The sequence below is a fragment of the Kalmanozyma brasiliensis genome, assembly GCF_000497045.1.
Source record: "Kalmanozyma brasiliensis GHG001 unplaced genomic scaffold PSEUBRA_SCAF2, whole genome shotgun sequence".
NCBI lineage: Eukaryota > Fungi > Basidiomycota > Ustilaginomycetes > Ustilaginales > Kalmanozyma > Kalmanozyma brasiliensis.
The window spans coordinates 977,005-1,001,422 of record NW_015961959.1 but is presented as its reverse complement, the minus strand read 5'-3'; the positions used below and the strand labels follow the sequence as shown (position 1 = coordinate 1,001,422).

The window sequence follows — 24,418 nt, the reverse complement described above, 5'->3', positions numbered from 1 at the left end:
TACAGAAGAGCGGACGGTGGGCGGATGCAATGCGTAGGGCGACAGGGACAACGTGGCAGACAGGCTCGATGAGGGGCAATCGCAGCAAGGACGGGGTCCAATTTCCAAGCGAAGAGCGGGGTTCAGCAGCAGCGATGGCGATTCAGCTTGGCCTGTGCCACGATCCCTCTTTGAGCCTCGACTCGAGCTTTGAGCCTCCGCTCCAATTCAGGCTGCACTCTGACGTACAAAAATCATTTTTCGGGCGCAAAGACCGAATGAAACGAAGATATAACAATATGCCAAAAATCACCTCAGATGTGAATCCCAAACAATGGTAGCTCGATCGCCATTGTCAGCCCACCGAATGCAGAGATGGAGATGGTAGTCGAGCAAGCTGTTGCCAGTCTCGAGACCGATAAGGACAACCCTCGCCGCAGTGGATTCCGGTAGATCCCGGTCAGATCCGATTCCATGTCCACAATCTGCCTGCCTGCCTGCGAGTCGGGTATCGGCTGTTGAACTGAGCCGTAGGCCGAAGAAAAAGCGAACCAGAAAGGCGGAAGGGAAAGATTTCCACCCGAGCAAAAACACAGTCAGTCGCAGTCTCAGCGGCGAGCGAAATTTTAGACTGAACCGGCGCTGAGGGCGCTAACCAAGCGCGTGCCGACTTGTTCCTTTGCCTCCTACCTCCAACCCACCGCTTTGCTCCAAATAGCCGAAGCTCGAGTCCCCACCATCTCGGCAGCGCAGATGAACTCATAGCCTCTCGTCGTCTCATCATTCTCCCCAGCTGACCACTCGAGCATGACATCGCTCCTGTAAAGCTGCGGATCGACCACCGCAATTCATTCTTGTGCAGCCATGCCTCCTGCTCATCGCGGCCCGACCGGCTCGCCTATGGATCGATGGACCGATGCTTCTCCCACCGCCATCTCGAGCGGCTTCCAGACCGCAATGTCGCTAGGTCCACAACCGCGCTTGGAGCAAAGCATGCCCACCTCCCATCTCGCACAGAGCATGACCTCCGCCCACTTCAACACGGATGACGACGACGATGAGGATGAGGAGGACGACGACGATGGAGATGGCGACTCGCCTGTCCCTGCTGCCGCCGCTAAAAAGAAAGCCAATGGCAAGGCTGGCAAGGGCAAGAAGAAAGCGGCGGCGGGTCCGGCGTCCACGGAAAAGGGCAAGGCCATCACCGCGGCTCAGCATCGAAAGGAACAGAACAGAGCCGCACAGCGTGAGTTCCGACAACGCAAGCAGCAATACATTCGCGCTCTCGAGGCCAGGGTCGAGCTTCTCTCCTCGGACCACGACACGCAAGTCAACCGACTGCGCTTTGCGCTGCGTCATTTGCTCGCCGAGAACAACACGCTCCGCGGCATCGTCGGCAGTCTTTCGCGCTTCATCGGCGAGCGAAGCATCGGCGGATGTCTCGTCGAGGCCGGCATGACAAGAGAGATGCTCGACTCGACCATGAACTCGTCCAGCGAAAAGGTCATGTCCGAGGCCTGGGCCAACTGGCCAGGAGCGGGAGAGTGCGAGGCGCTCAAAGAGATTCGCAAGGAGAGCAACATCCCAGCCGACGGTTTGCCCGAGAGCAAGCTCCTCAATTACTACCGCGAGGCGAACAATAAAGCGGATAATTGCAGCTCAACGCCGGACGCTGCGAGCAGTGATAAGAAGAAGAGGACCGCCGATAACACGGGCAGCAAAGAGGCAAAGCGAAAACGCAAGACAGACGATACGACCACCTCGAGCACGGCTCCGACCCGCCATACGACTTCGACTCCTTCCAACCAAAGCAGCCCCTCGACGTCAGCTCGACCCAACCCGACAGCAGCTGGCCAGACATCGGTCTCTTCGCCCTCCAACATGGGTCCCAAGGACATGCAGCAGATTTGGCAGCCGCCCCAACAGCAACAGCAGCAGCAACAGCAGCAGCAGCAACCACCGATGCAGTACGCGCTGCCGAATCAATTCTGGCAGCCGTCTCAGCTGGAGATGCCCCGCCAGTACCGCAACGACGTCGACTCGCTTTTCGCTCAGACGCTGCTCGGAGGGGGCAACCCGGATCTGTCCACCTTTGCTTCCCTCTTTCCGGAAGAAGCCGCCATGAATCCGAACTACTTCCCGCCAAATGGTGCAAGCTCGTTCGGTGGCGGGTTGGGTGGCATGTCGGATCCAAACACCTACGCGAATCTTCTCGGTTTCGGACCTGCGACTCCGAATTATGGCACAACCACGACAGGACCCACTGCCATGGACTCCTCCTCCTCCGCCTCCTCGTCCACTATTCCACCTTGTGCCACCGTAGTGCCGCCCTGCAGAGCCACAGGCGGTGTGCCGACCCTTCTGCTGCCCAGCACCATCCGCGGTCCACCCGAGCATTTGCGTACGATACGTCGACGGTTCGCGCGCGTCATGGCCCAGGTCAACCGTGTCTGGGTCAAGCGCGGTGCCTCGCACTTTCTCAATCTGCCCAACGACTACCAGTTGGACGAAGAGGATCTGCGGTTCATCGAGCACGAAGAAGCCACCAATCCGCACGTCAAGCTCGCCTTTGTGCGCCTGCCCAACGACTGGGACGAGGGGGATATGAGCGACACGCGCAGCAGCAGCGGGTCCACGCCCAAAGTGGCCTACGACACCGAACGCAAAGCCAACAGCTTCCAGCAGTTTTCGTATCACATCTGGAACCACCGCCTCAATCCCAGCTACAGCCTGCCGCCACTGCTCAAGCCGACGCCGCTGCAGCAGTCGACGCCGCACGATCACACGATCGATTCATTCCCGTGGTCCGCCATCCGCGACAAGCTCATTAACATGCCTGATGTCGAGCTGCACAGCTTCGCCATCGACGTGGCCCGGTTCGTCTGCATGGGTGACGGAGACGTCAGTTCCGAGAGGACCTGGGTGCTCACGTTGCCCTTCTTTGTGAGGTATCCGCAGCTGGCCGATGCGACGCTGTTGGCGAGCATGAATGCACAGCGCAAGGAGCGTGGAGAACGGGAGGTGAGCATGGACGACGTGTGGAAGGAGCATCAACAGTTTCAGCTGTTTGCACAAGCCAAGATCAAGAAACTCGGTTGAGGATGCGTTGGATAGAGGAATGCAAGACTTTGAGCCAGTCTCACCCATGCCGTCTGTGACGTTCTCGTTTCTGTCAGAGAGAGGCTGTAGGACCGTGATACCGGACTCAGTGACACAATCATGTCTGTAATTGTGAGGGTTCATGGCAGCTTGAAATAGTCTTGTATGCTACTGGAAAGTCTGCCTCCACCCTCGAAGCTGGCATTTTGTTCGGCGAATTTTGAGCGCAGCCATCTCGGTTACGTGTTTCCCGTTCAACTTTCTTCTTGTCCTTAACACCACAACCACCATCACCACCATTGAACTGGGGTCGCACGATGCTGAGGTCGATAGCGACGTCTCGCGCGGCATTTGCGCCTGCCTCTCGTCGGATCGTCTGTCGCTTCTCCTCCAGCAGCAGCTCGACCGCCGCCTCTTCCAGCACCGATGCTTCTTCTTCGACCTCCCACCATGCCTCTTCCTCAACCTCCACGCCTCGACCGCGCCTGACACTTCCCGATCCACCACCGCCTCGCCCACGTCCCGTCCGCCGCGCCCTCTTCACCCTCGGCTGGCTCCCCGTCGCCCTCTTCATCACCTCCCACCTCTACAGCCTCGGCAACGTCACCGGTAGCTCCATGTCACCCACCTTCAACCCTGCCCCCCAGTCCAACCGCTCCGACCTCGTGCTCCTCAACCGCACCGTCACGTACAAGCACGCCGAGCTGGCCGTGGGAGACATTGTGACGCTCATCTCGCCGCTCGACCCGCGTCTGCTTTTGACGAAACGGGTGATTGCGCTCCCCGGGGATAGTGTGAGGGTGTGGGTGCCAGGGGGACGGTGGAGGAGGATCCAGGTGCCACCCGGTCATGTGTGGGTTGAGGGGGATGCAGCGGTAGATATCCTCCCCGGATCTCTCGAGCGCGTGGCCAACGGTGAAAGTGCACCGGCGGGATGGAGGAACAAGAGTCGCGACAGCCGCGAGTTCGGTCCCGTACCCATGGGGTTGATCACCAGTCGCATCGAGGCGGTGGTTTGGCCGCCCGAGCGATGGGGTCGACCCGCACCGAGACCAGAGCCTCGGGGCGAGGCGAATGGGAAGTACCCACAATCGAGCAACGATCGCATGACGCAGGTCAACCCGAGTCTGGCCAGAGTGTTGGACGAGATGACGCTGATGGACAAGCAGGGGAGGGGGAGGAAGGCACATCCGCAGGACTCGGTCATCAGCCCGTACGTCGATTGGGACGATCCTCACGCCCAAGACGAAGGAACGGATCCCAAAGAGGAGGGGGAGGACGGGAGGAGGAGAAAGCACGCATGGAATCAGTCGAGCAGAGGAGGACGGTTGGGGGACGATGCTGATTGACTTTTCACGTTGTACACCAGTGCACTAAGCGGTCTCGATGTGAGGTCAGCCAGTCATCCTGATCGACGCCTCGTTCAATATACCACCCGTCGTCCCGGCTGGCGATCTTCGCCTGGGCGGCGCTCTCGCCGAGACTGTCCATCACCGCAGCGTGCTCCCACGAGGGGTCGACGTGGACGAGCTTGATCCACCTCGGACTGAGACACCACGCGGTACCGATCGTGTCGTAGACGCACCGATGCTGTGTTCGTACCAACCGCATGAGCATACCCCACGTCAGCAGGGATAGCAGCGTGACGATGAGGAAGAGCGTGTTGCTAATCATGCCCAGCAGTATGCTTCCCACGAAGAGGGTGCTGGTGATGACGATGGCGATGAGCGCGCCTCTCGTCTCGAACATTCCTCGCCATCTCGTCGCAAGGTATGGAATGGGTGCCCAGACGACATGATACACCGGCCCATCCTCTAATCCAACCACCTCGACCTCCAACTCCTCCTCCTCCGAATCCTGCTGTCTCCCCTTACCCTTCCCTCCGTCGCGTGCGATCTCCCTCACACTCCTCCGGAGCTTCACCAAATCCCACCCCCACACGGCCTCCCGACACCTCAGTCGCTTGGAAAAATGTCGATCGTCCGCAAAGCACTCCATCGCCTCCTGCAGCCCTCCCGACACAAGCCATGATGTTTTGCGCTGTCGAGTCTTGGCGAATACCGAGGCGAGGTCGAAGTCGCCCATCCCACTGGAAGCGTCGAAGAGCTTATCTACGTCGTCTTGCCCCTGTTGCTCTTCGGTAGGCGCGGGGACGGTGGGTGGTGCGGGGAGGAAGTCGTCATTCACCGACGTCCACGGGGGGATCGTTCCCGTTGCAAACCGAGTATGAGAACGGTCGACTTCTTCTGATGTTGCGTAGAGCGGGCGCTTTTGCGAGGCGTTCCACACCTGCAAGGCCCCTTCCCTGGCGTGCCTAGGGGTTGAGCCGGTGAGCTCACCAATCAGTCCCCGCACAGCATCACCCCATCCTCTCGTACCCGCACTCGGTAGCCCGCGCAGACACGGTACGTCATCCGCCACTGCGAACGGGAGCGCATCCTGCACCGTCAACTTCGGCAATGGCAGCTCGATCCGTTTTCCGCTCCGCCCGAGGGTGATTCGCAGAGAAAGGGCTTTCGCGTGTTCGGCATGCGGTCGCGTGTCGGAGAGGAACGTTTGCAATAGGTCGGTCGGGTCGTTGGCGCGCGAGCGGTAGGGCGAGTGGGTGAATGTTCGGCGTGTGACGGATGAGCAGGGGAAAGAGGGCTCCAGCTCGTCCTCCCGATCAAGCGGGGCGTAGCCTGAAGAGGAAGGTGGGTAAGAGCTGCCATTGAGTGGGAGAGGTGGCATTGTGCCGAGTCTCGATGCTGCAGAAAGGACGACGTCTGAGCCAGGCTTTCGAAGGTGTTGGGTTGGGAAGGGGAGGAAGTAGGTTGCTAGGAAGAACGTGTTGGTTCCGAGCTGTCGGTTGGAAGATATGCCGATTTCCGAACACGGCGCAGATCAGGGTCCAATCCTTGGCACCCTCGCCATACCCTTCCTGACCATCATCGTCTCTCTCGTTTGGAGTGCAAGACATGAGTCGGTGACCTTTGCATCGCCTCGACGGCGATTCTGACATACTCTCGATGCCGCGCGTGGACAAATATTCCCAAGTGCACGTTCAGGTAAGGACCCTTCCTCTTCCGATTCTGCACTCGCTCGCCATCTTAACCATCTCCATTCCCACGTTGTGCGCTGCAGGGCACCTCGAACCGACTCTTTGGCGCTCTCATCCTGCTCGTATCACTAGCGCTGTTCGGCAGCTATACGCTGTGGGCGCTCGTTCTTGTAGGTCCTGCTCCTCACCAGCCACACATCCCTCCGATTCGACCTCCACTGACTCTTTCTCTCGGGTGCATACAGCCGTTCCTGCCATCCGACTCGCCCATCCACACATACGTACCCGATCGACGATGGGCGATCACCCTGCCCTCGCTTGTGCTACTTGCCGGGCTTGGCACGGTAGGCATCTACGCGGCGATGCTTCTGCGGCAAGACGCACAGGCGATGCTGCGCAGGCAGGAAGCGAGGGCCAGATGAGCCAGCTGCCATGACTGGCTGAATTGACACTAGTCACAGCGATCTGTTTACGTGCTGCTGCATTCGAGGTGCTGCCATCCCAACCGGTCCGCAAGATCGCGACCAGCACGCTGGATGGTAGCACGATGCACTCCGACTAGCCCGGCCTCCCCAAGCCCACCAGCGTCCCTCAATCCCATCCGCCAAGATCACAACGACTCCATAAGACGCACGGTCGTAAGACGGACCGGCGAGAGCCTGACGCGCTCACGCCCTTTTTGCAAGCTCACAACGTCTTAAGAAGACAGCAGTATCGCATGGATCAGGCTGTCGCGCGTTGGACTCGCGGAGGGTCAGTCACGTAAGACAGCATCGTTGCTCTCGTGCGGCGCGGACATTCTCTCCGACCTTCCCCCCAAGCGAGGCTCTCAACGAAGACGGTACAAATCTCATCCTCTCACACAACGCACGCTTAAAGCATAGTCATAAGCCGTTTACCATTCGAAAGACCCATAGATCCGAATACAGAGCAAGTCGTGGAAGAAGTAGAAGTACAAAAAGGCGTCACACGGACACGTTGAGAGGCGAAAGCGAATCGCGCTAACCGCCGCTTTTGAGAGGGGTATTTAAGAGGTACCGAGGACACCGGCGATGCAAGCCGAGGAGCAGGTGACGAGGATACCGGTGAGCAGCGACAGAGGGGCCAGGCGGGCAATGGCACCACCACGGCTGGGGGCAAGACCGCTGAGCACACCAATGTTGATACCAAGCGAACCAATGTTGCCGAACCCGGCGAGCATGAAGTTGGAAATGAGCACGGATCGGGCCGAAAGCGGGTCGGCACTCGCCTTGATGTCGGCGAGCGCCATGTAAGCCACAAACTCGTTGGCGACAATCTTGGTGGCCAAAAGCTGGCTGACGCGCAGAAGCTCGGCCTTGGGAACACCCATGCACCAGACGAAGGGGTAGAGGATGTAACCGAGGATGAGGGTAAGCGTGAGCTTGTTGATGGTCCAGAAGTTGCCGATGTAGGTCAGGACACCGTTGACGGCGTAGAGGAGCGAAACGATGCAGAGCACGTTGCAAAAGATGAGCGCGGCAACGCGGACACCGAGCCAAGCACCGTTGGAGAAGGCGTGGAGCGGGTCAACAGCGTCCGACTTCTCGTTGAGCTGAATGTTGACCGAGCCGGCAGTGACGGGCGTCTCGGTCTCGGGAACGACCATCTTGGAGGCAGCGATCGAGGCGGGGATCGACATGACGGCGGCGGTGATGAGGTGGGTGGGCGAAACACCCATCTGGACGTAGGCGAGGAAGACGGAACCAGCGATGGTGGCGAAACCCGAGGTGAGCACCTGGAAGATCTCGGCGTTGGTCATGAGGTCGAGGAAGCTCTGCACCAGCACGGCGTTCTCACCCTGACCGATGAAGGGCGAAGCAGCGGCGACAACGGCCTCGGCACCCGAGATGCCCATGAGCTTGAAGAAGAGCCAGGCGAACTTGCGAATGGCCCAGGACATGACACCGAGGTACGAAAGCAGGACGACGAGGGCAACGAAGAAGATGATCGAGGAGAGCGTGTCGATGAAGAAGTAGTGCTGGCCGGCGAGGTTGCCCCAGAAGAAGGCAGCACCACCGAGCTGACCCTGAGCGAGCAAGTCGGCGGCGGCGAAAGCGAGCCACCTAGCAACGCTGAAGAAGGCACCCGTCTTGAAGACGAGGAGACCGATGATCATCTGAAGACCGAGACCGGTCATGACGGGCTGGAGCTTGATGGCGGTGCGACGGGTCGAGATGACGTAGAAGAAGCAGTTGATCAGGAAGAGGCCGAAGAGCGAGCGAGCACGGTCGGCGTATCGCGACTCGGGGATCTCCTTGACGCCGAAAGCACTGCCAAAGTAGAGAGCGAGGAGAGCGAGCCAGCCAAGACCGATCTGACCGTAGTGAGGGATCATGCTCCAGGGCTTGGAGACACCGTTGGACCAGACAACCTCGATGGCGTCGGCAAAGGGCTTCTTGGGGATGTATCGGTCGTTGTGGAAGAGGATGAGGAGGATGAAGAACCAGGACCAGATGGTGGTGATGACCCATCGGTGGCGAGTCTCCTCACGAATGATGCCGGGCAACCACCAGCCGAGGATGAGGCAGATGAGAGCCATGTCGAAGATGATGCGGGTAGCCTTGTGGGTGCGAATCGAGTGCCAAAGCTTGCTGGCACGGCCAGGCTCGCCCTGAGGGTGGGGCTCGATGGCCTCGATGGGAGGGCGACCGCTGCTCTCGATGTCGCGATCCGACGAAGAGTAGGCGATCTTGTCGTCGTGAGCATCGTGGTGGGAGCCGCTGCTGGTAGCAGCGTGCTCCTCGATGGGAGCGTCCTTAGAGAGCTGAGGAGTCTGGGTAGCCGACATGATGACGAGCGAGTGTATGCCGAGGGCGGAGGGGAAAGGTGACGAAGGATTGCCACTGCTTTTACTCGTCAACGAGCGAAGATGGAAGGCAGGACCGCGAAGAATAAGGACTGCACAGACAGCAGGGAAGGGCGGAGGGGAGACGTGTGGGTAAGGGACGGAAGAAGGGTATGAAGACGGGAAGAGCGGGGTGATATAGGAATGGGCGAGGGCGAGGGCGAGCGAGATTGAGGATAGCCAGATAGGAAGACGGTCGAGGAGGTCACCTGGACTCTGTGAAGTTAGCGTGGCGAAGGGCGTACGAACCAGAGGAGAGTTGCACCGGCGAAAGAACAGTCGACATGAGCCGGTTCGAGAAGAGACTTTTTTTTTCCAACTAAATTTCACCCGTGAAGGGAACAGCAGAAGGGCAGCAACCAGGAGATTAAATTTTAGGACTTTGTGCAGTCACTTCGACTGTCGACGCATCCTCATGACAGCTACTTGATATGCTCTATCTCGCTCATTCTCATCACGAGACAGCTTACAGACCGGCGAGTGGCAAAGCGTGTGGTATCGTCTTTGGAGCATCGTGTCAGAGACCTATTCTTTCAGGAACCGAGGTGAATGGCAGCACTAGCGCAGCGATGCCATGGCGTTGGTGGCATGTGGCGAGGGGCAAAAGGGTCGAGCGCGCGCAACTTTGTGAGAGATAGGCGTTCGCATGAGGCCGACTGCAATGCACTCTAGCCCAGGGGAGCATCCAGAACTCTCTTATCACGGGCTAGCATGCAGTCCAGTCGAGGCGGAACACCAACGGAAGGGGCGGAGCAGTGAGGTTGGTTGCAAGGCGAAGCCAGGGATAGCATCCGGGTTCGGACTGGTACTGACACGGCAGCCAATGAGAAAGAACGCGCTCCAAAGAGGCGTGCGGCGATAGGCGAATGCGTCAGGCACACGACAAAGAGACGAAGTGGGGAAGAGGACGGAAGCTTGACTCCGAACCGGTGGGAATGGCGGGTGGCTTTGGGATGGTGTAGGCGTAGGCGAGACGAGGCACTTGGCGAGTAGGTATACCTGGGACTCTGCTCGTAGACGAGGTGCAACGCGACACGATCCAATAGAGAGAGTAGCGGCTGCAGAAGGACGCAGGATCAGACGAGGAACCAAAAAGTGAAAGGCCAAGCGAAATTGAAAAGGAGCAACGTCTTCCGAAGCATGTGTGTGTCGCAAATTGAACCGCATCCACCCAAGCCTAGACTGAGTTGGCTCCTGTTTCGCCCGTCCACAGAACTCTCCGCCTTGTTATGCTCCGTCAACCTTATCGTTACCTGCTGTTCCCGTTCCAGCATCAAGCTCGTATCCGATTGAGTGCGAAGGACGTATCTGTGCAACCTGAAAGCCAATGGAGATGGCCAAGGTGTCCAAGATGGCCCCTCGCTTGGCAGAGTGGCTGGTCCGTGGAAGAATTCCAAACGCCGCATTTCTTTGTAGTAGGGCCAAGTTGGACAGAGAGATAAGGCGTGTTCGACTGGCCAACCGCCGAGCCCAGAGAAATCTCGCCGTAGAAGCGCTGGCCTCGCACTTTAAAATTGATAAAATTCGACAAGAACTCTGTTTATCGGCTCTAACGGCGGATCCCCCGTGACTGGTCTCGAGCCCGCTTTTGCCTTCGCTTAAGCTTCTTCGGGTCGAGCACGAGATCAAACTCAGTCGGCTGTGACAGGTCTTCTTCCTTTCGCGTCGCACGAGAGATTCGTTTTCGCCACACGACACCACACTCCATCGGAAGGATGTCGGTTCGGCACAGCGGCATCGTGACAGTATACTGGGAGGACTGTTTCTCATGCCGCAAAGCCGAGGAAGTGAGCCATGTACAATCGAGCAGGTCACGCGGGATTGGTCAGTCCTGTCACTAAAAGTTTTTGCGATGCACCAACGAGACAAAGGAGAAAAAAAAACTTGTTCTGCATGGTATGCATGCACGAATTTCAACTGCCGCGCTCCAACTCTTCTTTGTCTAAGCTGCTCAACGCCAATCATTGCGACGCTCGATTGGCTTCCGTCGCAACCCGAACCTTCTATTGGTGGGCTTGCGAAGAGCCTCAGCATCATAAGCAGGCTTCGATGTCGATTTGGACATGCTAAGCCTTCTTGTCACACCGTCGACTCTCGTCGAACCGTATCGAGAGCGGACAAGAAGGACTAGTCAGTTTGGTGCAGTGTCAGGGCGGGAGCCGATCTGCAGCAGAGGCGGCGGGGTAAAAATGTCCTTCTATCATCGAAGCCACTTCCGAGCTTCCATTGCTCGACCTAACAAACTTCACCCGCCAAAACAATTCCTCCTCACGACGCGGCTGCTCGGAAACGTCTCGAGCACCACCATCCCCTCTCTGCAGCCTTTGATAGCAAAAACCATGCCATCGTGACCGTTGCTCTTCCCACATGGCGCCCCGCACTTTCGCAACCCAGTCCGCTCTTCCCTCAACGATAAGCGCGAAGATCCGGGTGTCGTTTGCATTGAAACGCTGCTATCTTTGGGAGAGATGATTGCTTGGCCCCGCACAAGGTTCGGCCATCTCCGAGACTTTCTCCACCACCAGCGTGATCCGCGTTCCGCAAAGATTGGAGCAGCATGACCCTGCAGCGCTCGGTGGTGCCTTGCATAAGATTGGACGATGCGTGCCTCGCACGGAGCGGGGCATTCATTGATAAGCGAGCCCCATCGCGAGAGCTCACGTCGTCGGAGAGTGGCCGAAGGCTCAAGCCATGTTAGCCAGATCGCCGATCTCAACTCATCTCACTCGACCGCTCGATTGAGATCGGGAGACGTCTTGAGCATGCTTCGAGCTTCTATGTTACATGTTGGCCCTCTACTCGGCGATGATGAGCGAGGCTTTGCCGTATCCAGTCCCGCAGCAGAGCGTAGCCACCCCCACCTGCTGGCCCGTCCTCCTCAGCTCGGCCAACAGACTCGTCACCAATCTCCCACCCGACGCGCCGAGCGGGTGTCCCAATGCAATCGCTCCACCCTTGACGTTCACCTTGGCCACATCCAACTTGAGCGTATCCATCACCATCAGGCTCTGCGAAGCAAACGCCTCGTTGAGCTCCCACAGATCCACCTCCTCCGTCGTCACCCCAAAGCGCTGGAGGAGCTTGGGCACGGCCTCGGCGGGACCGATGCCCATGACGTCGGGCTTGACGCCCTTGGTCGCTGTTCCCACCCATCTGCCCAAAATCTCCATCCCTGCTGCCTCGGCCACATCGCGTCGGGCCATGGTGAGCGCAACCGCACCGTCCGAGACCTGCGACGAGTTGCCTGCGGTGCTCCGCCCGTCCTTGCGGAAAACAGGTTTGAGCTTCGATAGCGATTCGGCGGTGGTTCCTGGTCGAATGCCTTCATCCTTGCTAATGAGTTTGATAGACTCGGCACCGGTGTCCGTGTCGATCCATCGGACTTCGATGGGTTCGATCTCGGATGCTAGCCGACCGTCCTGTTGGGCGGCCTCGGCACGACGGTGCGACTCGGCGGCAAACTCATCTTGACGTTCGCGGCTGATGTTCCACTTGTCCGCAACACGTTCGGACGTCTCGCCCATGGGCAGGATGCAATCCCTCGCATCAACGCTTTCGCTTTCTTTGAGCAGCGGACTAAGGTCGGTGGGGATAGCGCGGGAGCCATAGTTGCGCGTCATGGATTCGACACCCGCCGCGATGCCGCACTGGATCTCACCGGCGCGGATGGCGTTGGCGATGTCCGTGATGGATTGCAGCGAACTCGCGCATTGGCGGTTGACGGTTTTATAAGCCGAAGTGACGGGCATGCCCGCGTGCAAGGCAGCCATTCGTCCAGACTTCGCGCCACCCAGCTCCATGAGCACCGTGCCCGTGCAGATGTCTTCAATGATGGAGGTGTCCACGCCACGAGACTCGAGTCGCTCGCGGGTACGGCGGAGGACGTGCGAGAGGAGCTCTTCCGGATAGGCGTCTTTGAAGCCCTTCTTCATGCGCGCGATGGGCGTTCGAAGCGCCGTGGTGAACACCACATCATCCGCTCGCTTTTGCAGCAGGCTCTGCAAGCCTTGTCGCACAGCTGAGGTGGTACGGAATGCCATAGTGATGGAAGTTGCGGTGGGCTCCTTCGACGTCGTTAGCTTGTTCTGTTCGCTGCAGGAGCAGTCTTGGTGCTGGATGGCTTCAAGCGTGGACGGGATGCTGTGGTGGTCGAGACGGAAGATGGTAATGCCGTTTGCTAGTCTGTTGTTCTTTCACCTCGTCGGTTGTGGGGGAAGGCAGCACGCTCCACCTCTCGTGCTGAGGAAAGGCGGCTGGCTTCCGTCATTTCCGTGATTCTTCTGTCTCAACTTTCTTCCGCCGCAACTTTCTTCCGCCCCGCGGTTTTGGGCCGCGTGTGACCGGCCTCTTTCTCACAATTTTGGCAGTCATTTTCTCGACCTTGATTTCTCCTTCTCATTGTCAGCTCCGGCGTCAAGATCCATTTCGTCGACATCGTCGTGAGACCCATGAGATGCAATGCGATGAGTTCCGTTGATGAAGGGTGTAGAATACAACGAAGATACTTGAACGAGACTAGTGGGGACCGGTATCGCCTACCGGAACAGGCTGGCGATCTTGTCCTCGACCTCCTGTTCCGTCATGCGAATATGCTTGCTCGGGTTCTTGGTAAAGTCACCGGCCTTGTGCTTGCCGAGAAACCTCGCGTACATCGGACCGACGAGTCGTGTGACGTCTCGCTTCAAGCTCTCCTTCAGCTCAACGTCCTCCCTGCTGACAGGATATGCGCGGTGGAGACGCTCCAGATCATCCAGCGCTTCGTAGAACCTGGCGAAACGGTCTTTGACCTGGTTCTTCTCGGAACCGGAGCCAACACCGATGAGCTTGGATGTCGCGTGGCGGTGGTAGTGCGCGTTCGTGTTCAGCGGCTGGTCCTCCATCAGCGGCGCGACGACCGGCGACCAGGCATCGAGGTAGGCCGTGTTGGCTTGGCGCAACGCCGTAGCAAGCAGATCATCGCCCATCTCCCCGAGGTGCAGCGAGATGATCGACACACTGCTCCCGTCGTCTGCTGCGCCAAGGTAGCTTGGTAAGGGTGCCGATAGAGAGCGTCGAAGGTGGCCGATGTTGTTGAGCAGGAACACGGACGCAGTAGATGGCTGACGAATGGCACGGGACCGTGCTTCAAGCGAGGTGAGGATCACGGCAACGACATCGTTCAGGTAGTCCCCGACAATGCTCTGCTTGCTCGCGTCGCTATCCAGCCCCAGCGAGAGAACGGGTGCGACGCCACTCGCCATCATCCAATTGCCGTTGCCAAGCGTGTGCAGCAGCGGCGAGACAATGTCGCTGTACTCGGTGACCTGGCGAACAAACTGCAGCCCCAAGTAGGTGATCTCGTTGACCGAGGTGCTGGGAACTTCGGCCGCTTTGCGTGTGGGGATGGCCTTGATATCCTCGATGAAGCGTGGAAAGATGCCGATGGCGGTGTTTTTGAGCTTGCTATAGATCTCGAGCAGCTCCGAGGCGGGTGCAAAGCCTGCATTGATGTCAACATCTGTCTTGTTGATCGGAAAATTGCTGGACAAAGGTGCTTCCGGAGAGTCTTCCATCGAGCGCACGAGCACCTCCCACTGACCCGTCAAGATGATGCCTGACATGGCGCCAATGAGATCGAGCAGGAACGACGTATGAGTGCCCAAATGCCGGCGGACGTGGGATGAGATGGAGCTGAGCGATTCGATGAGAGCCGCGAGGGCAGCAGACACCAGCTGCGAGAAGGTCGATGCCAGCAACAGCGTCTCCTCGCCCAGCTCAGCCGAGACCATGACCGCCTGCAGGATTCGATACTCGTTGTCCAGCATGCCGTAGTACGCTTCGAACAGCTCGACGGCACCGGCCTCGCCGCGTCGATAGGCCGAGTGATGATCTTCGTCGTCATCGTGGTTGGCCATGGTCATTCCCGAGCCGCCGGCCCCAGTGCCGATCCTTTCAATGGCATGCTGTCGCAGTCTCGCTGCTAATGGGTCCAGGCACTGCGTGAGATAATTGCTCCTCACCGAGGCATATGCAGCAAAGCCAGCGGAGAGCGGTGTGTAACCCGTGCGAGGATGTCTCGGTAACGTCGAGAGGTAGTTGAGGATGGGAACGATCGCATTGTGCGTCTCTTCGGAAGGCACAGGGTAGTGAGCATCGCGGCTGTATTCGGCCAAGTCGATGGGTTCCGAATCAGCGCGAACCCAGTCTGAAATGACGCCGCAGAGATTGCGAGAACCCAGCTCGATGAGGTCGTACATGCGCTTCATGACACCCTCCTGGCTTTTGAGGTTCGATTGTTCGAGGTATTGGAGTCCCTTGACGACGCGGTCGATCGTGTCCATGTAGGGTCGTGTGTCTCTAGCGTCGGCGCCTTTCTTGAGCAGTGGCTGTTCATCGAGGACGACATCGTAGTGGCCAAGTGTCTTGTTGAGGGCGGCCAAGGTGAGATCGATGTTGTCCGACATTCGCGCCAGCCTCTGTGTGCCCTTGTGAATGGGCAAGATGCTGCCTTCCAGCTTGATGAGGCGCTTGTCGAAACCGGAGAGGATGGTGGTCATGCGACTTGTGAGGGTGGCCAGCTTTCGTTGATTCTGCGAGAGCATCTGTAGCTCTGCAAAAGCGACTTCGGTGTCGTCATGACTACCCAAGCCTGCATGAGTAGCGTACGCAGATGGGCTTGTTGAGCGCAGAGGTCGGGTCGTGGACGACACAGAAGCACCGCTGCTCGGTCCAGCGTACGACATCTTGCCTGCCAGGTTTACTCGATGTGTCCGGAAAAGTCGTACAAGATTACAGGTTGACCATGTCGTACTCGCCAAGTGGTGGTTGAGGTAGTGCAAGCCCACGATGTCCGTGCATGCATCAAGTGTTGGTCTAAAGGGTCCTGGGAGATCGGGAGAGAAGTCTGACTATCTGCCCGATCCCGGCTATCCTTTTTTCGAGGCTGAGCGCCTTTTACTTGAGCGGATCACGTCATCTTCCGATTTGACCAGCTGCGGGACGGGTGTGGAGAGGTAGTGCATGTCCAAGACGGCCAACACATCTGGAACCATTGCCACTTCGCCTTGACACCCCCCACACCACCACATCAACCGATCGCATCGCCCAAACTGCGTCGCCTTCTACTTACCGCTGTATTCGGCCTACTTGCAATCGTCTATCTACCTCTGATGAGCCGATTCTTCTCGCTCTTCACCAAGTCGTCGCAACCTCTGATCCAACACTTGGGACCTCCCACCACTCCTACCGCACAAGCCGCTCAGCAAGCACTCGAGAGTTCCCACGCCATGTCTGGACACGAGTACGCCACCGTTGCCAACGGCTGCTTCTGGGGCACCGAAGAGATCTACCGCAAGGCCTACTCGAACGGCAAGGGTCTGCTCGACTGCAAGGTCGGCTTCATCGGTGGAAAGGAGTCGAGCAAGAACCCTTCGTACGAGGAAGTCTGCACCGGCCGCACTGGCCATGCCGAGGCGGCACAGATCAAGTACGACCCGTCCAAGGTGTCTTATGCCGAGATCATTGAATTCTTCTACCGCACGCACGATCCGACGCAGCTCAACCAGCAGGGCAACGACCGTGGCACCCAGTATCGATCCGCCATTTTCGCACACGACCAGAACCAGCTCGACATTGCCAAAAAGGTGACCGAGGAGGTGCAGAAGAAGCATTTTGACCCCAAGGGCAAGAAAATCGTAACGCAGCTTGAGGTTCGACCTAAGGAGGACTTCTTCCCTGCGGATGACTACCACCAGCAGTACTTGATCAACAACCCCAATGGCTACCACTGCTCGACCCACCGCTACTGGTGGTGAGCGTAGGTGCTTCATCTCGTCGGTTTCGATAATGTAGACTAGGAATGTACGGCCTCATGCGCAAACAGAGACTGAAGTGCATACCTGGAGACTCCCGTGTCGTCGACATCTCAGCTATGGACATATCTAATGAGGCCACAGCTGCTACGTATGTGTACTGAGTCTGCAGCCCATGCAAGGCATCAGCAATGGACCGATGACTGTGACGCTTCCGAAACGATGCTGTTCCAGCGCTCGACTTCAAATGTTAGATCTAGAGATGACCTTCACCGCGTGCACGAAATCTTGAGACGCGTTGGATCTGTGCATCTCTTTTCAGGGTCGAAATCGAGATATGCATGCAACAAACACTGCACAGCCGTGCTGCGCCACGCTCAACCCACGGACAAACGACATCAAGCAACACCTCCACAGCCATCTGTTGCACTGAGCTGTCATCCTTCACTTCCACCACAATCCACACCTCCTCATCTGTCCGCTTCGCCGCTTCTCCGCAAGCCTCAACGAGCTCTTCGACGCCACTTCCTCAGGCTGCCGAGTTCGTCTTTACAGTCACGCAATCCTGGACACAGAACCGCCGCACGGGCATCGAAGCAACCGTGCCTCATCCGGTCTGATCTAATCCTTCGTCTCCTCGTGATTACTCCCCACCATGCCTCGATTTGCAGTACCAGCAGCGCCAAAGTGCGCTAGATGCAACACCTCAGTCTTCTTGGCAGAGCAGGTCATCGGTCCAGCTTCGAAACCCTACCACAAGACGTGCCTCACGTGCGTCGTGTGCAACAAGCGACTTGATTCGACCTTGCTAGTGGAGCATGACGGCGAGCCCTACTGCAAGAACTGCCACAAGGAGCACCTCGGAACGGGCAAGGGCGGATTCGCCAAGGCAGTCTCGCTCAACCCGACCTCGCCCAAGTCTCCGCGCTCTCCTGCTACGAACTTGTCAAATGCGACTCGAAGCCCCATCGGCACGCCTTCGAGGACAGGACCGGCTTTTGCGCAACAGCAGTACAACACACCCGAGACAGCACTGAGCAGAGGTCATCTCGAAGCTGAGAGGCGATCGCCAAGTCCGACCAAGTTCCATCCTGGTGCGTCGCTGGCAGGAAGCGAAGACCAAGTGCCGGGCATCAGCATCCGTCCGCGCGGCCTTGGTGCAGCTGGCCAGGTTGCCTCTCCACCGTCGCCGACCAAGCCATCGTCTCCGCTAGCGTATTCGGCTCAACAAGCTCCAGGACATTCTAGCACGAGCGGCTCAGTCGCCCCGATCCGATCCATCGACGAAGCCATCGCTGCGGGCGGCATCGACATGGATGACCCCGTTGCCCGCATTCAAGCTGCCGTAGGTGGGATGAGCATCGGCAGCACGCCAAGGACCACACCTGCCTTCGCCAACGAAAGTGGTGCCGAGGCTGTCACGTCCACGCCAGCCCCAGCCCAGTCCGTAGACCCCTCTCTCAGCTACACCGCCACGCCCTCGCCTCCCGCCGCCACCACTCGCTCTACCCCATCCACCCAACCGCAGTACACCGAAGAGACCTCGTTCTCAGAGGACGGCACGCCGATCACCATCCAAACGCGTCGCGTTGCCGCTTCCGACACCATCGGCTCAATACGCTTCAGCGGTACCTCCAACCCCACCACCTCCCCCACGCCCGCATCCAAAGTCAACACGCAGTCCCCGCTCTCCGCGATCGGCGCGCTCCCGCCTCCCCGTCGACCGGACCCGAAAACCCTCACGGGCGCCTCGTCGACTGCCAAGATCGCCCCTCCGCGCTCGATCCCGTCGAGCTCTTCGACGGACGACGACCTCGCAAGCCGCCGGAAGAGCGGCATCGATCGCATCGGGCTCAGCTCGTCGATCTTCGATGCGTCCGGTGGCACGCCCTTGTGCGCGCGCTGCGTGAGACCCGTTTATTTCGCAGAGCAGAAGGCGGCTGCGGGGCGAAAGTGGCACAGAGCCTGTCTGAGATGCGACGGTTGCAGTACCACGTTGGAAAGCGGCAAGTTGGAGGAGGGACCTGTGGACGGGGGTGGGGTGAAGGGGGGTGCCAACGTGTGGTGCAGGGTGTGTTATGCGAAGTATTTTGGGCCCAAGAATTTGGCTGTTGGGCTGTCGTTGCCCGAAACGATGCGGTAGATGGTTAGGAGAAGAGGAATACTGATACCCTGTTCACTGTCTTGACTGTGACATCGACGATTGTCACGAATGATGAGGCACGCTCAGGAGATGAGATGAACGATGCCAGGGTATATTATCGATGATGACGACAAAGGATTAGCGCAGCTCAGCGGGCCATTCGTCCCTCTTCCTCCATACGCCCTGCTCTCCGAACCTCGGGTTCATCGGGAAGCTCAATCCGTCATTGGGATGCTTTCCTAGTGGCAGCACCCACAACCACACCGACTCGCCCAGCGCCTGTCCCATGTTCGTCCTAAACGCCCCGTGTCCCTTACCTCCCTGCTTCCCAGCATCCTGCTTCTCACTCTCCTCGCTCTCCCACTGCGCCTCCCGCGTGCTGCCGAGCCACCATCGATTCCCCTCGCCGGTCAATCTGCCCCACTCCCGATCCCACCCTCTCACCATCTTTCGTTTCTGCTTCAGATTCAGCCCGCCCACCTTACCGCCACTTCCGCTTGCCTGGGTAGCAAACCAGCGATCCACCAACACCCTCTCCCTTCCCTGCATGCGGTTCACACCGACATGCTCGATCGTCGTGAGGTTGTGCGCCATCAACCAGATGTGCGTGCCCAGCAGTGCGCCTGTGAAGATGAGGAACACGGCGCAAATCGGGAACAACGAAATCAGATATCCGTCCACCCGCCACGCGCCGCTGTTCGAGAGAGACCGTATGCCGCGGTGAAAGTAGATGGCGGTGGAGATCAGAGTGTAGAGCTCGAGCAGCGTGACCCAGAGGACAAAGGTGAAGAAGAAGCGCTGGTTGTGCGCACCGACGCATCCGCCGACCCAGGGACAGTGGTGATCCATTTTGAGGACGCATACGCCGCATCGACGGCAGTGGTGCGCTCGAGGTGGCTTGATGCGGCGACAGCGATGGCAGTAGAGCGCGGCGGGGGAGAGCGGCGGTGGGTCGTTTTGAGGGCGACGTTGCGGTGGTGCCCAGCCGGACGATGTTGGATCGCCAGGGGAAGGGCCGGATACAGGAGCTGCGTTGGCTTGGTCGATGGCTTCGGCACCTTCGCGCACACCGTGGCCTTCTCCCATGGCTGCTGCGGCGAGTGGGCCGAGTATGCCTGGTAGCGCAGGGTCAGCCGCTGGGTCGGTGGTTTCGATATCGTCGGTCGGCGGCGGTGGCTCTGTGGCTAGATGATCCACTGGACCGCTGGACGACATGTTAGGAGCGTGCGACACATCAACACTGTGATCGAGATTCGGCTCCACTGACCCAGGCAGCACACGCATGCTGTCGGCAGAGGCGCGGTGGCCTCCGAACCGCTCGAGGTCGGCGTTGAAGGACGGGTACGGCAGTGATGTAGCGGGTGCATGCGCAGCAGCGTCGCCATTGGCAGCTCCAGGAATCGCAATGGGCTCAGATGAGCCCTGTGCATACGGCTGGGCCGGAGCTGGTGCGCCGTTCCATCCTCCCTGGGCAGCAGCGGGAGGAGGATCTGATTCGGCCACATAGTCCTTGACCAAACCAGGACCCTTGGAGATGACCACCACATACGACCAGATGCTCATCATCCAGAGAATAACGAATCCGACCAGAAGACCGATTCCTTCTGACCGAGTGCCCAGAATAGCGCCGGCCGGATTCTGCTGTATCAATCGACTGCAGACGCGCCACACGAAAGCAACAAACACCCAGGAGAGGATGATGAACACCATCGGAATCATGGCCTTTCTCGCTACCACAGGGTCACCATTCTCCTGTCTCTGTGCTTGTGCCTGTACTCTGTTCTGTTCTACGCGCTCGTTGAAGCGCACGATGTCCTGAGTGCATGATTCGATGCTGGAGATGCAGTTCTGCATGCATGCCGGTGGTGGAGGACGGTCGGCTCGTGGTGAAGCGGTAATTTTTTGGCGGCCGACCTGTGTGGTATCGGGTATGTGCTGAGCGATCGGAATGGCAGGGGCAGGGATCATGTCTTGGTCGAGCCCTGGTGGAGCGGACGGCTCCGAGCCATCTGCGTGTTTGGCAGACCAAGCGGTCATCTTTGTCGGCGGTGACTGTGACAGTGCAGTGTTCAAGTCGACGTGCGTCTGGGAAGAGGTGGACAGGACCGAGACTGTCCGGTCGCTGACGTCCCAGGATGCATGTGCAGCGGTTGTTGCCATGGTTGCAGGGTTCTTGGATGCGTTTCGTCGACCGAAGGGGCTGTGATTAGAAAGAGGACGGCGAGTTTTACTTGCCCGGCTGGATGGTCGACATGATGGAGTACCGATGGCGGTCGGATATCAAGTCGGTTGCAGTACGATCCCGGGGTGACTGAGGGTGATCATGGTGGGAGGTGAAAAGGCAAAAGCCAAGAGTCGAGGACCCTGCTCGACGTCATGAGGATCGAACCGCGAGTCTCCTGCATGCCAGTGTGTTGGTTTAGGGTCCAAAAAATCTCCACTTCCCAGATCGAAGTCAACGATCTCACATGTTTCGGATTTTACGCGTACCGGCTCGCTCCTGCCGCTGCTGCTGCCGCCAAGAAGCGGGATTTGTCGTTCTTTTCGTTGAAACTCAAACTGACAGCTCGAGTGCCCCGCGCAGTGATTCAGTAGATGCAGGGATCTCGCATTCTACGCCATCTCGCTCACTTCATGACGTTTCTCACCACCGCTCGTGACATCTCATCGCTGTTCGGTCGACATTCGTGCATCGCCGTTGTCAGTGCCACTTGCCTGCACTGAAGCAGCGTCTAGCTGGCTGGCCCGCTCACCGCCAAAAGTGCGCCACCTCGCCGCACCAGAGGGCGCCAAGCTGGATCCGACTTGCCACACATCTAGCCACGACCACCGCAGTCACTCGTTCAGCCCAGCACAGAGACAAGACGTCGGACCGACAGCATCATTATCGAAGGATCAGTCACGATGGCGGGCATTCCGATGACGGTGACGGCCGTTCCGGCATTTCCGACGCAAGTGCCGTTCAACAGCAGCTATCCGCCTTTACCAGCGATTGCCAACGCATCCTGGGCTTCTCGCTTCGGCCCACCCGATGATCTGGTGGTCATCTCTGCGCGGCGTGTCAACTCGATTCTTCCGTCTCTGATCACAGCATCCATGGCGCTCGGGCTGGTGGTATCCGACTGGTCCATCCATCTGCCGTGGGAATGGAAGCTTCTCTCCCGACGCAAAAAGTGGAAGCTCTCGCACATTGCCTACTTTGCCTCGCGCATTGGTGGACTGGGATTCAGCATCTGCGCAATACTCCACTCGGTAGTGGGCAATGTGGCAGGCGGACCCATGGAACTGGGCGCACGACGCTGGGACTACGCCAACATGGCTTGTTCAGCTGACCGTCGCGCGATGACATTCTTCTCGATGCTCTCGATTGCAGGCAGTAGCGGCATCCTGCTCCTGCGCTGTCTCGCGCTCTATCGCTTCAACATCATCGCTGTGGTCTCGCTCGGTCTGCTGTGGCTCGCCACCCCCGCATTCCTCATTGTCAACATCTTTGTGCTCACCAGCGGGAGCAAACGTAACGGAATCAGCGCATGCGATCCCGCCCCACCAAAGAAGCTCTCGGCTCCCATCATCTACATGATGCCGTGGTTCGTGCTGCCCATCTTTGACTCGACCATCCTGGTGCTGTCGCTGCTCGGTCTGCGACGGGCCTCGCACCGACGACGCAGCTCGCCTCTCGAGCGCATGTTCCGCAAGGACAATATCTTCTACTATGCGATTGTCTTCCTGTGCGTCATCCCGATCCCCATCTGGTACCTGCGTTCGCAGCGCGATGGCAGGATGATGCCGTATCTCAACCTCTACATTGGACTGTCGAGCATCTTGTCGTGTCGCATGTTCATCAATCTGTGGAAGGCCATCGGGAGGGAGCTGGCGTTGGCGCATACCTTCGGCAGCAACACGCAAGATCCTTACCGCATAGACACGAGCATGGACCAGGCGACGGCAGGATTGGTGGGATCTCGCGTCAGCCTGCCTACCTCCGAGGTGCGCGAGGGCCCCGACTCAATAGCCGAATCCGCTTCTCCGACGGATGCGAGCGCAGCCGGCGCCTCTCCGCTTCGCGAGAAGGCCCCTGCGTCATCTACTTCCATCGATACCAAGTCAGCGTCCGCGTTGGCCATCACCAGGGACTCTGATGCAGTCTCGTCAACGCAGAGCCCTCACGCAACACGGTACCGCAGCATCGTGCCGGATTGGACAGATGTCGATCCTGATCTTGCGTATAGTTTGAATGGCGACTACTATGAAGGTGCCAACTCGCTTTCGTACGATCACCGGTCGCGAGGAATGCACTCTACTCCCTTCTAGACCCCTTCCCGGTGACATCGTCTCACCACGTCTCGTCGCATCGTCTCTTTCTCTCGCAAATATCTCTTCTCGCAAATCTCTCGCTCGTCTATGTATTCTAGTATCACGCTCGCAATGGCGCTTCTTTCCGTTCCTTCATGCATGACAGTGTGTGACAATGTCGACCAGATCCGAGAGATCTCGGATGGTCCGTTGGCTGACGTAGCTCTGCTCCTGCTCGCTGTTGCGTGTCGCCGACATCTCTTGGTATGGTTGGTTGCTCTCGAGGGTGGACGGTCGTTGCAGCCATGCCGCTTGAAGACCAGCATCGGTGGCCCCCCAGAAATCTTCATACAGCTGATCGCCGACGTACAACACGTTGGCCGTCTCGAGCTTCATCCCCGTTCCCTGATTGCGACGGACGGCAGCGCGGAAAAAGTGGCGATCTGGCTTGGCGCACTTTTCAAAGTACGACAATGTCGGTCCTGTTGTCAATGATGGGGTGACATCGAGCTGTAGGAATCGGTCCAAGCCGAAGCTCTTCAGCACGGAAAGGATGTGGGAGTCGCTGTTGGTGGCGAGCGCCATCGAAACAGGACCATTGTCGTCTGACCTTATTTGCGCCAACTTCTTTAATGTCGGCACCACGTCTTCGAACAAGTCGTACGCTTCATCGGTGCCAAAGCGGGTCACAAGACGCTGAGAAAGCGACGCTATGCTGCTGTCATACTGTTCTCGGGTGACCTCTGAGTGGAGATGAGGTGCAAACGTGCGCTGAATAACTAGCTCCCACCATTGATCGGGCGTTGCGATGTCGGTGTCCAGGCCATAGTTCGGATGCTCGACCGATGTGGCGCGAAAAGCGTGCTTGAAGGCCGACTTGACGTCGTTGTCCGAGACTCGAAGGCCGTGCTGTCTTGCAACTGCGGCGTACTGCAGATGAGGTGCGGATCGCGGCGTGACGAGCGTATCAAAAGCGTCAAACAGGATCAATCGGATAGGAGCCGAGGTCGGAAATCTCGGCATGACCCAGGCGAGCTCAAGCTGCGCGTCGAGATGTCAGTGTGTGTTGAGACAGTTGATGGAGACGAGACAGAGAGTTGATCGACCTCGTTTCATTTCAGTTGCGCCGTTACAACCTTTTCTTGGCCGCGCTTCCGAACTCGGTCAATCTTGTCGGCAGCTTGCTCGACGTCGCCATCGGCTGGATC

General features: G+C 58.4%; 12 protein-coding genes across 12 annotated transcripts; 6 read left to right on the top strand and 6 right to left on the bottom strand.

The window, feature by feature from the left end:
• Window positions 1-843: 843 nt before the first annotated feature.
• On the top strand, window positions 844-3,078 carry PSEUBRA_002900 (Protein of unknown function DUF3425; the record flags this gene model as incomplete). The annotated part of the gene is made up of 1 exon (XM_016437322.2): window positions 844-3,078. The coding sequence occupies one exon, from the start codon at window positions 844-846 to the stop codon at window positions 3,076-3,078; it is 2,235 nt and encodes a 744-aa protein (XP_016292777.2).
• Window positions 3,079-3,395: 317 nt separating this feature from the next.
• Window positions 3,396-4,427, top strand: PSEUBRA_002899 (Peptidase S24/S26A/S26B; the record flags this gene model as incomplete). Its single annotated transcript, XM_016437325.2, has 1 exon — window positions 3,396-4,427. The coding sequence occupies one exon, from the start codon at window positions 3,396-3,398 to the stop codon at window positions 4,425-4,427; it is 1,032 nt and encodes a 343-aa protein (XP_016292776.2).
• Window positions 4,428-4,431: 4 nt separating this feature from the next.
• Window positions 4,432-5,808, bottom strand: PSEUBRA_002898 (uncharacterized protein; the record flags this gene model as incomplete). Its single annotated transcript, XM_059464929.1, has 1 exon — window positions 4,432-5,808. One exon carries the CDS (start codon window positions 5,806-5,808, stop codon window positions 4,432-4,434), a length of 1,377 nt encoding a protein of 458 aa, XP_059321327.1.
• Window positions 5,809-6,086: 278 nt separating this feature from the next.
• Window positions 6,087-6,540, top strand: PSEUBRA_002897 (Dolichol phosphate-mannose biosynthesis regulatory; the record flags this gene model as incomplete). The annotated part of the gene is made up of 3 exons (XM_059464928.1): window positions 6,087-6,125; window positions 6,202-6,288; window positions 6,364-6,540. The coding sequence occupies 3 exons, from the start codon at window positions 6,087-6,089 to the stop codon at window positions 6,538-6,540; spliced, it is 303 nt and encodes a 100-aa protein (XP_059321326.1).
• Window positions 6,541-7,145: 605 nt separating this feature from the next.
• Window positions 7,146-8,927, bottom strand: PSEUBRA_002896 (Na dependent nucleoside transporter; the record flags this gene model as incomplete). Its single annotated transcript, XM_016437286.1, has 1 exon — window positions 7,146-8,927. One exon carries the CDS (start codon window positions 8,925-8,927, stop codon window positions 7,146-7,148), a length of 1,782 nt encoding a protein of 593 aa, XP_016292775.1.
• Window positions 8,928-11,779: 2,852 nt separating this feature from the next.
• Window positions 11,780-13,024, bottom strand: PSEUBRA_002895 (Thiolase, C-terminal; the record flags this gene model as incomplete). Its single annotated transcript, XM_016437251.1, has 1 exon — window positions 11,780-13,024. One exon carries the CDS (start codon window positions 13,022-13,024, stop codon window positions 11,780-11,782), a length of 1,245 nt encoding a protein of 414 aa, XP_016292774.1.
• Window positions 13,025-13,519: 495 nt separating this feature from the next.
• On the bottom strand, window positions 13,520-15,706 carry PSEUBRA_002894 (Exocyst complex protein Exo70; the record flags this gene model as incomplete). Its single annotated transcript, XM_016437252.2, has 1 exon — window positions 13,520-15,706. The coding sequence occupies one exon, from the start codon at window positions 15,704-15,706 to the stop codon at window positions 13,520-13,522; it is 2,187 nt and encodes a 728-aa protein (XP_016292773.2).
• A 426-nt stretch (window positions 15,707-16,132) lies between these two features.
• On the top strand, window positions 16,133-16,777 carry PSEUBRA_002893 (Peptide methionine sulfoxide reductase MsrA; the record flags this gene model as incomplete). Its single annotated transcript, XM_016437276.1, has 1 exon — window positions 16,133-16,777. One exon carries the CDS (start codon window positions 16,133-16,135, stop codon window positions 16,775-16,777), a length of 645 nt encoding a protein of 214 aa, XP_016292772.1.
• A 652-nt stretch (window positions 16,778-17,429) lies between these two features.
• PSEUBRA_002892 (Zinc finger, LIM-type) lies at window positions 17,430-18,917 on the top strand (the record flags this gene model as incomplete). The annotated part of the gene is made up of 1 exon (XM_059464926.1): window positions 17,430-18,917. The coding sequence occupies one exon, from the start codon at window positions 17,430-17,432 to the stop codon at window positions 18,915-18,917; it is 1,488 nt and encodes a 495-aa protein (XP_059321325.1).
• Window positions 18,918-19,055: 138 nt separating this feature from the next.
• PSEUBRA_002891 (Zinc finger, DHHC-type, palmitoyltransferase) lies at window positions 19,056-21,077 on the bottom strand (the record flags this gene model as incomplete). Its single annotated transcript, XM_016437255.2, has 1 exon — window positions 19,056-21,077. One exon carries the CDS (start codon window positions 21,075-21,077, stop codon window positions 19,056-19,058), a length of 2,022 nt encoding a protein of 673 aa, XP_016292771.2.
• A 744-nt stretch (window positions 21,078-21,821) lies between these two features.
• PSEUBRA_002890 (uncharacterized protein) lies at window positions 21,822-23,228 on the top strand (the record flags this gene model as incomplete). The annotated part of the gene is made up of 1 exon (XM_016437266.1): window positions 21,822-23,228. The coding sequence occupies one exon, from the start codon at window positions 21,822-21,824 to the stop codon at window positions 23,226-23,228; it is 1,407 nt and encodes a 468-aa protein (XP_016292770.1).
• A 135-nt stretch (window positions 23,229-23,363) lies between these two features.
• PSEUBRA_002889 (HAD-like domain protein) lies at window positions 23,364-24,233 on the bottom strand (the record flags this gene model as incomplete). The annotated part of the gene is made up of 1 exon (XM_059464925.1): window positions 23,364-24,233. One exon carries the CDS (start codon window positions 24,231-24,233, stop codon window positions 23,364-23,366), a length of 870 nt encoding a protein of 289 aa, XP_059321324.1.
• Window positions 24,234-24,418: the final 185 nt, after the last annotated feature.